Source organism: Andrographis paniculata, unplaced genomic scaffold (genome assembly GCF_009805555.1).
Source record: "Andrographis paniculata isolate CXL003 unplaced genomic scaffold, ASM980555v1 Contig46END, whole genome shotgun sequence".
Lineage (NCBI taxonomy): Eukaryota > Viridiplantae > Streptophyta > Magnoliopsida > Lamiales > Acanthaceae > Andrographis > Andrographis paniculata.
In genome coordinates this window covers 5,236,031-5,247,768 of record NW_026137580.1, presented here as the reverse complement: position 1 = coordinate 5,247,768, position 11,738 = coordinate 5,236,031, and the positions used below count along the sequence as shown (strand labels likewise).

Here is an 11,738-nt window from a genome sequence, read left to right as displayed (position 1 = left end):
AAATTAAATTAAGTATATTACTCCCTCCGTCCCAAACACCATGCAACATTTGTGTTTGGCACAAGAATTTAGGTGAAGAGTATTAAGTATAGTAATTTGAGATAATTTGGACATTAAGTGATGTGATTTTTGACAGAAATAATTATTTATTTTTTTTATTTGAGTGATATGACGGGATAAAATGAAGTGTATATTAATATATGTATAAAAATATTATTAATTATTTTTAAATTTAAAAATATTGCGAGAACGAAGGGAGTAGATTATTCTTACTCTGAAATTTTATAAATAGGACTTGATATAATCATTGTAAATCAAATAAACACATCTCAATCAAAGTTTATATTTCTTTTATTGTTCTCCAATTTATTTTCAATTTTATGATACTAATTAAAAATTTAATCACTCTAAATCTTTGAACCGTAACAATTATGAATAGAATTAGTTAAATCTATTAGAAGATTAAACAAGAAACACAGAGACATTGTACTTTATTACATCCAAGGTTCAGAAACTTTATACAAATGTAGAGTACGAAGGCACTCAAGAATCACATAGATTAATTTGTTCCCCATTTGCTCGTTAAAATTTTCAACGATTTCTCAACAAACCACAAATTTGGGTTAGAACCTTATTATAGCTTTGTCAAAAAATAAAAAAAATAAAACCCTTATCATCAGCTTTGTTTCACAAGGAAGATTTATAAGTTGGACTTCCATTTGGACAGAAAAATAAAGATTAGAGGATCACAACAGTGCAAAATTTCTAGATCAAGAAATGACCCATGAACATGAATTTGCCTCAAGAGTATGGCAATAGATACACAGTGACAGTGCGGGGAGTTTTTAAAACAAAGTTCCAAAGAAGAGTTGCTGTTGCTTTATACTTAACGTCGTAGATTGGCAGCAGAGCAGAGGCCAAGTAAAGGATTGAGAGAGAGAGAGACACACAGTACCTGGGTTGGGGACGGAAGCCATTGAGTCGAGTCACTAGCCTGATTGGCCAGGAAGTTCTTTGAAGGTTGGGTCACAGGGTTGAAGTACTTTGTGGACCAATTCAGCTGATTCTTTTGAGTTCACTGCCATGGGAGAATCAAGCTACCAATAACTTGGAGAGGCTTTTGACTCTAATCTGCCTATAAGAACACAAGGACAGCCAGTGTATTCATATTGATAAACGGACATAAAAATAATAAAAAAATTAAATCGTATGTTTAGATAAGTATATATAGATACACATTTATGTGGTTGGGTAATCCCGCATTAGGCAGAATAAATACACTTGATAAGGTTATTGGCATATGATCTAAAGTTAGGAAGCCTTGAATATATATTTGCATATTTTGGTGAAGGGAAATTATGTGAGGGCTGAGACAAGCATCAGTAAGACAGCAACTGTATCTGAATAAGATATATATGCATATTACAAATTTGGAGCATCATTTCTTGTTATTGCATTTTCCAGCACAGTGCACTAGAAGATTTAATGCAACAAGCATATAAGATCTAATAATAATATGAATATAAACTATACTTCACTTTTTAAAATAGAGTTTAAACAGGTAACAGTTGAACTTTTAAAAGACCATTAAAAAACCTAGGCTCTTTTTAGATAGAAATTTTGGAAGTTTTTGAAACTTTTGTAATGAGTAAAAAATTGGGTATTTGATATGATGTTTTATAAGAGAAAAAATATATATGATGTGATGATTTTTATAAAAAGTTATTGTTGATGTAATTGCTGTATTGTAGTAAGAAAATTCACCAAGGAGGCAAATACCTTAGTGTTATTTCCAGACACCATAAGCTTAACATGAATTTGATACTGCACAGGATTGCTCAATCTTTTTCCTCAGCTCTCAATGGTTTTTCATTTACGATTTTTGACAGTGTAGTATCCAGCTTCTCTCCAATTAAATTGATCCAAGCCTAAAATTCATTAGAAAAGAAAAATGATAAGAATTGAAAAGTAAAAGATATGAATTTAAAATAGAAAATACTACTTAAGACATGTAGGATTTAAATCGAAGTAGCTAAATTTCATAAATTTGGATCAAGCAGTAATCTAATTATATACTTCAATAACAATTATTCCACACTGGGTGATAGGAGCACATCTAGGACAAAAATACTGAAATGAACGAAAAAGAAAAGATACCTGGTCAGATGTAGTGAAGCCTCTAATTGTGTCTCCACCAACTATTGCAATTCCTTTATCCCCAATAGGCTGCAGGATAACAGCCTAAGAAAGATGTCCCACCTTAGTAAAATAAATCAACAACAAATATAAAATTGGAAGTTTGAAACTCAAATACTTGCCCAGCATATAATCGAAAGAGAAAGCAGCTGATATGATATCTAGAAATGAATTTATTAGCTCAGAGTAATAATCAGGATGACAAGCAACAAACAACAAACATACACAACTCGTATTATAGGAGCACTAAGGTATCAGGTCAGCATTTCAATGAATATTATGTTTAAAAGTATATATATGTTAGATATTAAGTACAAATATTAATTAGGCTTGTGATTTAAAGTACATGTGAGTTACTAGGTGTTAGGTTTGTTTATGTCCGGAAAAATATTTGATTCATTATACCTGGACTAGGTTCTCTAGTTTCTTTTCTTACTCTTTCTTACTCTTTTTCTTTGTTTTTTGGTTTTTTGATCATTTCTTACTTAGATGTACCAATAGTGGTTATATGTATTGTACTCATTGATTGTAAATGGATAATTGGTTATATGTATTGTACTCATTGATTGTAAATGGATAATAGAAAATACGACTATATTTTTTCTTTCTTCTTTTTGACATGGTAATCAAAACAAGTTTGTGTCCTAACCTCAAAAAATATATTCACGTCTTCTCAGTAAAAAAAAAAATTCTACATCCTCTTCATTTTCTTTGGTTTGATATGGCGTCCTCGTCTAATATGAAAGTTACTTTTGGTACGCCACTTTCTGATGTTGTGTCTATTCCCCATGTCGAGTATGAATGACTAATAGCAACTGCTACTCTACTACTACATCCGTTACTACCTCTTTAGCAGGTGCTACACCTTGGATGTTAGATTCTGGTGTTTCTCATTATATTACTGCTTCTAAATCCCAATTTTCCTTCTTTACTCCTATTTCTTCGTCTTCTGTCTGTTTGGCTGATGGTACATTTTCTTCTGTTGTGTATAGGCACAACATGCCCTACCACAAAACTCTCTTTAAATAAAATCTTATTTGCTCTACGATTTTCAATCACTCTTCTTTCTATTAGCCAACTCAGTAAAACTCATAATTGCTCGGTGACTTTCTACTCTTCTCATGTTTTTCAGGACCTACAAACGAAGAGGACGATTGGTGGCAGCCGTGAGCATGGTGGAGTTTACTATCTTTACCCTAATCCATCATATCATGCCCTTTCTGTTAAGGTCAAACCTTATCAATGGCATGGTCGATTAGGTCATCCTTCTCTTCTCTATACTAAATTCTGTGTTACCTTTTTCCTGTCTCCATTTCAGAATTGACGTGTAAGTAGTGCGATCTAGGAAAGTATTGTCATACTTCCATCTCACCTAGAGTCAATAATCTCTCTCCCTTTTATGTTGCTCATTGTGACATATGGGGCCGACTAGTGTTCAGTCTCTCCCTTTCCGATTTTCGCAACATTATAAATATATGAATTCGAACAAACAATTTTAATGAGCTGGCTTGTGCATATTGTGGATAATTGTGTAGCATATATAGAAATTGAAACTTTTGGTGTCTACTTAATGATAGCAACTAAATATAAATACCTGAGTGTTTGGAGGTAGAAATGGAAGCTCAGACTTCCCAGGGTACAATGACAAGTTGGCCAAGTAGCTTTCTGAAAATACAAATGAAAACATTGTACATTCAAAATCATGGGCCAGTACAGGGCAATAAGATTATGGATTTTGGTACAAAATAAAGCAATTATAAGACTCACGTGATCCTGATTTAACAATGCCACTATAAAGAGATCCCTTCATCAAGTTATCGGTATCTACAACCATGGGTTCACCTTCATTTGAGCGTGATACATCAGCAAACCCAGCTTGCAAAATACAGATACTGTTGTACACAACAACAAGAGACCTGCAACATGTTACGTTTGATACAGACTCCCATGTCCTGAGATCATAAAAGAAACATCAAAGTGATTTTTTGTACTCAATTTCTTCTACATTTTTATCATTTTAACTCTATCAGTGAATATATATATATATATATTAAAAAGGGTGAAGATGATAAAATAGTAGAGGATTCTGAAAAGCAATTAATGGAGATAACAAACACAAGTACAACACAATTTCAGTTGTACGAGATATATACCAAAGTAACTCAGCTATGACAAATTCAGGAAGCTCATGGTATAGTCTTTGGCATTGCACCCCTATGGGACTCACCTACAGATGAAACAGAAAAATGAAGATGCCTTTTGGCACTGCAAAGACGAAAACATCATCCAAGAATAAGAGAGCAATGTGGAATTCACATCTACTTTCTCACCGTAGCAATAGGCTTCGGTCGAATAGAGAGCCACACAAGGCCATTCAGAATATTAGCCACAGCCAAACCAATTGCCAATAAATCTGCTCTAGATTGTGAACTGCCAGAGAAAATAGATTTCAAGCATAGACATGTAGATTGGAACAAGGATCCTATCACATACATAGAAATATTATGTTTAGATGAAACACTCTATAACTTTACATTAAAAAAATGTCATCATATATATTTGTATACAGTTCCAGGCCAAAGAAATAAGAATCAGATTTGTTATGCACTTGTTTTTTACAGACTTTCTTCCATTCTAATACAGGCAATGCTAGAGAAAAGCACTCAATTAGCAGGGCATTAACCTCTAGGTAGGATGTTAAGGAGTAGGCCATTTTTATCTTTTTTTTGTTTTTTTTTTTTTGGACAAGCTGAGAGTAAGTTTATTTCTTCCCCAATCTCCTCCATATTCTTTTACTCTTACAATCCCTTATCTTGTGTTACAATCCCTACACACACTATCACCAGCTTCCGAGCGTCAAATTTTACCTGCTGGCATCAGCAACTGGAGCAATGCCTGAAACGGCACGGTTGACGAGCACAGCCAACAGTGATAAGCCGCCGACGGTTATAGGCATGCTGCGGACAACATCGTCGTTTTTGGACACCAACTCCGCCACCCATTCCCTCTTCGACTTCAACCCTTTTACATCCTTGCTTCCATTTTAACAGTATTCCACTCAGTTCAAAATTCATCAAATGGAAGGAAGGAAGGAAGCAAGCGCAGGGACGAGACAGCGTGTGTACCTGTCGATTGAGCGAAGCGTTTGGTGGGGAAGTGAAACGACGTCGTAGCGGGGTAAACGGAGCGACAAAACGCAACAGAATTGCCGCTTCCATTGGGGATTTGTTTTGGCCACACTAGTTTTTGACCTGTAAAACTTAATACTACAAATTAATAGACTTGCCCATTCGGTTTTGGAACATCGGTTCGAACCGTCAGATTCGCCGGTTTTCGAGAGAAGAAAAGTAGAAGCAAAATAAAAATAAAAATAAAAATTAAAAAAATAAAAAAAAAAAAGAAAGGAAGAAGAAGATAATAGTAACAAATTGAATATTGTCCTACATTGTTAAATATGTGGAAATTCTCCTCCTTTTTTTATAAGAGGCGAAGACGCTCCAACTATTTCTAATTGATTTTAGATTGAATGTCCAAATCCTTTAAGTAGAAGGAAAATAAGAAAAAATAAAAATAAAATAGGAAATGAAGAAGAAGATAATAGTAACATGGTCAATATTGTCCTACATTGCTAAATATGTGGAACTTTCTCTCTATATAAAGGTGAAGGACACTCCACCTATTTCCAATTAATTTTAGGTTGGATGTCCGGATCATTTCTTAACATAACCTGTCGAATAAGGGGTTTTTTTTTTTTTTGATCTTTCAAATTATTTTCTCATGTGATCCGTGTTGGGAAAAACTGGGAGATAATATTAAAATGAGAATAAATTGCTGCCAAAAATCTATTTATTAAAGCATACTGGAGCCTATATATATAGGCTTAGTCCAAAAAATTCTCAAATGGTTAACAGACTCCAAAAGACTCTCAACAAATTTAATAACAAACTCTGACTTAGTCTACCAGTGATTCTAGTAAACTCTTATTTAAATAACACCTGAAAAATGAAATAATATTTCAACACCCCCCTTCATTTGAAGGTGGCAAGACCCAATTTTATGCTAAAGTTCTTCATGTTTGGCTTGAGGTAGACTCTTTGTTAACACGTCAGCCACTTGCTCTTCGCTTCGACAAAGTTCAAGCTAGATTTTCCCTTCATTGATTAGCTCCCTTATGAAATGATGCTTAATCTCAATATGTTTTGTACGACTGTGATGGACTGGATTTTTTGCTAGCATGACAGCTGATTTGCTGTCACATTTAATGACAGTAGGGTTGTTTTGTTCCTGTCCCAAGTCGCAAAGAATTCGTCGTAGCTAGACTGCTTGACACCCTGCTGCAGTGGCTGCCACATGTTCAGCTTCTGTAGACTACACAGCTACTGTGGGTTGTTTTTTTGAGTTCCAGGAGATTGCAGTTGTCCCCAACATAAAGCAATTTTCAGATGTGTTTCTTCGATCATCCAAGTTTCCGGCCCAGTCACTGTCCGTAAAGCCTTTAAGGCTGAAGTCCTCAACTTTGCAGAACCAAATTCCAAAATCCTTAGTTCCAGCCAAATATCTTAAAACCCTTTTTGCTGCTCCAAGACAATGTTGAGTGGGCTTTTGCATAAATCGTGACAACACACCGACTGAATATGCAATGTCTGGTCGTGAGTGAGTGAGATAGATTAACCTCCCCACCAAACTTCGATAAACTGTTGCATCTGCCAACATTGTGTTGTCGCAAGCAGTCAGCTTTTCGCCAATGTTCATTGGCGTTGCAACTGTATTGCATCCCAACATATTAGATTTCTTCAATGTGTCCTCCACATATTTCCTTTGTGTCATGAATATGCCTTTACGGTCTTGAGTGATTTCCAATCCCAAAAAGTATTGTAATTCTCCCAAGTCGGTCATGTCAAACATTTTCTTCATTGATGTTTGAAACTCATTTATGAGATGCATAGATGAGCTCATGTATATCATGTCATCAACATAGAGACTTAGAATAAGTAAATCACATGTACCTCGTCTTTTTATATACAACGTCGGCTCATTGGGACTTTTTTCGAATCCAACTTTTTGGAGGAAGTCAGCAATCTTGTTGTACCAAGCACGCGGAGCTTGCTTAAGTCCGTAGAAAGCTTTATGTAGACGTAACACTTTTTCCTCGTTATTTTCAAATCCAGGTGGTTGACTAACATAAACTTCTTCTTGTAAATCTCCATTTAGGAAGGCAGACTTGACATCAAACTGATAGATTTTCCATTGTTGTTGTGCTGCAAGTGCCAAGAGAATCCGCACCGTGTCAAAATGTGCTACCGGAGAGAATGTTTCCTCATAATCGAGTCCATGTTGTTGTGTGAAGCCTTGAGCTACTAGTCTGGCCTTGTGTTTCTGAACATTTCCATCGGGCAAATATTTTGTCTTGAAAATCCATTTCAGGCTAATGACTTTCCTGCCTTCTGGGAACCATTTTCCATGTTTGGTTCCGTTCGATAGCTGATAACTCCTCCTGCATCGCATTTCTCCACTCTGCCTTCTCCATTGCTTCTTCTACTGTCATAGGATCTGCTGCAAACAGAACTAAAGATGAAGCATCCTCCCCCTCAATCTCAAAGCGACGCCTAGGAATTTGGCCACGTGTGCTTCTGCGTAGTGTGGCTGGATCATTGGGTACTGTCGACTCTTCCAGAGAGGATTCTGTAGGAGTGGTGAGATCGTGTTTGGTTGGTGTCAAAATCTGAGGTCCATCATCTTCCATCAACTCAATTTCAACCATTGCAGATGTTGTGTTGCTGATCTTTTTTTCTGTCCAATCCCACGTAGCCTGCTCATCAAACATAACATTTCGGCTGACTGTAATTTTATGATCCATAGGATCATAAACTCGATAAGCCTTTGACTTAGTACAGTAGCCAATAAATATGTGTTTTCGTGATTTTTCGGCTAGCTTATTCTGAACACTTGAATGTAAGACATAACAAATGCATCCAAACACACGTAGATGGCTTACCGATGGCTTGTATCCGCTCCATGCTTCATATGGAATCTTGTTCCATACCGCTTTGGTGGGTGAAAGGTTAAGAATATAGGTTGCAGCAACCACTCCTTCAGCCCAAAAACGGTCAGACATTCCCTGAAGTTTCAGCATTGATTGAGTCATTTCCATGATGGTGCGATTTTTCCATTCGGCCACACCGTTCTGTTCGGGAATGTATGGAGCTGTGAGTTCCCTTCTGATTCCATGTTCATTGCAGTACACATAAAATGTTGCTGATGTGAATTCTCCACCACGATCTGTGCGAAGTGTTTTAATATACTTTCGTGCGAAGTGTTTTAATATACTTTCCACTCTGCTTCTCAACCAAGGCCTTAAATACTTTGAATGACTCAAAGCATTCCGATTTTTTCTTTAAAAAATATACCCAGCTCATCCTACTGAAATCATCAATAAATAGAAGAAAGTACTTGCTCCCACCTAGTGATTCGGTTCGCATTGGACCACAAACATCAGCATGGATGAGTTCTAAGACATTTTCAGCCCGCCGAGACTTTCGCTAGGAAAAGACTGCCTTGTTTGTTTTCCAGCCATGCATGCCTCACATACATTGCCTATAGGCTCAATGACAGGAAGGCTTTTCACCATATTCTTATTTCTCAATAGCTGCAACCTTTTTATATATAAATGGCCATATCGCCGATGCCATAATTCACTTTCGGTGAGAGTTTTGCTCATCATAGCACTTTCTGTTGTAATAGAGAAATCCAAGGCAAACATTCGATTTGATGACATATGAGCACACACAAGAATTTTGTTGTCGATCTTATCTTTCGCAACACATTTATCATCCTCGAATGTCACCGTGTAACCATATTCAATTAGTTGTCCAACACTTAATAAGTTAGGTGCTAAACTTGGAACAAAGTACACATCTTTAATGAGAGCTTTATTGTTACCTGCTCCAACCGAGATGATACCACTTCCCTCAATTTTTAGTTGTTGGTCATCTCCGAGCCTTACTTGCGATTTCACAATCTCATCAAGCTCTTTAAATTTTGAGCGATCAACAGTCATATGATGAGAGCAGCCGTTGTCTATATACGAGAGGTCGTTCTTCTCTTCGTGTGCACCCGCCAATGCCATGAACAAATAGTTTTCTTCATTTTCCTCAGCATATTGTGCCTCTTCTGGTTTGGACCAACAATACTTGACTGTGTGCCCAGATTTGTTGCAGTATGAGCATTTCAGTGCACTGTTCCTGCCACGACCTCGTCCTCGATAGTTCCCTCGACCTCTGCCTCGGTTCAAGGGTGCGGGCTCTCCTTTGGTTTGAAATGCCTTCTCTTCCTGTTTAATGTTGAAGCGATTGATCCGTACTTCGTGTGCTTGAAGTGATCCCATCAATTCATCAACTGTGAAGGTTGATAGGTCTCATGATTCCTCAATCGCAGCCACCACATGGTCAAACTTTGATGGTAGGCTCCGTAGGATCTTAGCGACTATGTTTGGTCGGTTATTGTATCTCCGTAGGACCTCATTTTTGCCACAGTTGTGCCCACCTTTGCCAAATATTCTTGCACAGATTCAATTTCAGTCATGGAAGATGTCTCAAATGTGCGTCTGAGTGTCTGCAATTTCACTGCTATTACTTTGGGCAGATCCTTTATACTCATTTTTTAATGCGGTCCAGACTTCTTTGGCTGTGGTGGCTCCTGCTATTCTAGAGAAGATTGAATAATCTACTGCCTGCTGAATGAAAAAATAGCTTCTTGGCATCACGCTTCCGCTGTTCTCTGTTCCGATTTTCATCTTCTTTGAATTCCTCATATCCACTTTCCACATATTCCCATAAATCCTGGGATCGAAACAAGGTCTTCATTTTGATGCTCCAAAAATCATAAGACTCACCTTTAAATACAGGTATTTGTGGTTGATTAGCAGAAGAGAGATTTGGAGCAGCCATGGCGAAGACGCAAATCTGGCTCTGATACCAATTTTGTTGGGAAAAACTGGGAGATAATATTAAGATGAGAATAAATTGCTGCAAAAAATCTATTTATTAAAGCATATTGGAGCCTATATATATAGGCTTAGTCCAGAAAATTCTCAAATGGTTAACAGACTCCAAAAACTCTCAACAAATTTAATAACAAACTCTAACTTAGTCTACTAGTGATTCTAGTAAACTCTTATTTAAATAACACCTGAAAAATGAAATAATATTTCAACAATCCGAACCCATTTTTTTCTAATCATTCAGGAAAAAAATTTATTTTCTTACAAAAAAAAAAAAAAAAGAGATAGAACCAATAAAAAAAAAAATTAGATCCATCCCAAACCTCAATTCAAGAATTATTTTGATTCAATCCGTCATTTTAAAAATTTAGTTTTTGAAAAATCTTATATTTATAAAATACAAAAGTTTTCAAAATTTTTTTAAAAGTTTAAAAAATATCTAAAATATCAAATTAATGAATTTCCATAACTCTTTTTTTTGTTTTTTAATCTTCCAACTATTTAATACTATTGAAATAAATGTCTTTAATATTGAGTATTATAATTATTCTCAAAAGCTCAAGTGTGTTTGGAGAGAAATTATGCTCGAAAATAGAAATAGTCTCATTCATCTTATTTGGTCGAGACAGATAATTGCAGAGAATTGTATATTCATATATATTTTTTTGTATTATTTAATTTTATATTTTTAAAATTATATTATTTCAATTTTACAATACATCATATTTAATTTAGTATTCAAATATAATTTTTTTATTTTTTAAAAAATTACACTAAAATTTAATGTTATAAAACATAGTACCTAATTAATCATTTAAACAAAAAAATTACAAAAAATATTTTTTCATAATTCTTACTCATTAAAATTTTTCTTATCTGATTACACATTTATTTATTTATTTATTTTTTATCTATGATCCATTCAAATAGTTGTATTTGTTTACATTTTCAAGTGAATTCTCGATTTCACCAAATAAGTGAATTTATTCCCATTCTGTAATGAATTTATTTTTTTATTATCTAATCTTATTTCTTTATTTGCAATTTCATTCGATTTACTAAATATCTATTATAGTTATTATTTTAGCAATTTTAAATTTTTCTTTATAAAACATTTATATTTATAATTATAGAAAATTTGAGAATTTCTATACTTTTTTATATTTCAAACATTTGCTTGTGGCGTGTCTTCTTTCTCCGTATAATTCCCTTTTAAAAAAGTTTTACTTTTAGGTATTATTTTTTAACTAAATTATTTTGTAATCTTTATACAATATTTTATTTTATATTTTTTTGTCGTAAAAAATAATATCTAATAGTTTAACCAAAAACGCCAGCCGAAATCGATTTGATTGTAGAATTTCCTTGACTTTCTAAAAAGGAATCTGGACTGTCTTTCCATATCCAAATAATTAACACATTGAAAATTAAATCTGCAGTTGAAAAAAGAAGCTGTAAAAATCCCTAAATTATCACCGACCGTTCTCACCTCCTTACAACAGGCTTAATCGACCCTGCATCCGAAACATTTGTTCCAGTGCTC

General features: G+C 34.9%; 1 protein-coding gene across 1 annotated transcript; it reads right to left on the bottom strand.

The window, feature by feature from the left end:
* Positions 1-654: 654 nt before the first annotated feature.
* On the bottom strand, positions 655-8,341 carry LOC127252504 (retrovirus-related Pol polyprotein from transposon TNT 1-94). The gene is made up of 12 exons (XM_051276697.1): positions 8,192-8,341; positions 7,649-8,134; positions 6,569-7,572; positions 5,322-5,447; positions 5,064-5,231; positions 4,527-4,626; positions 4,350-4,423; positions 3,964-4,148; positions 3,791-3,861; positions 2,158-2,241; positions 1,780-1,928; positions 655-1,135 (listed from the first exon to the last, which is right to left on the bottom strand). The coding sequence occupies exons 1-11, from the start codon at positions 8,339-8,341 to the stop codon at positions 1,839-1,841; spliced, it is 2,538 nt and encodes an 845-aa protein (XP_051132654.1). The 3' UTR covers positions 655-1,135; positions 1,780-1,838.
* Between the last annotated feature and the right edge of the window lie 3,397 nt (positions 8,342-11,738).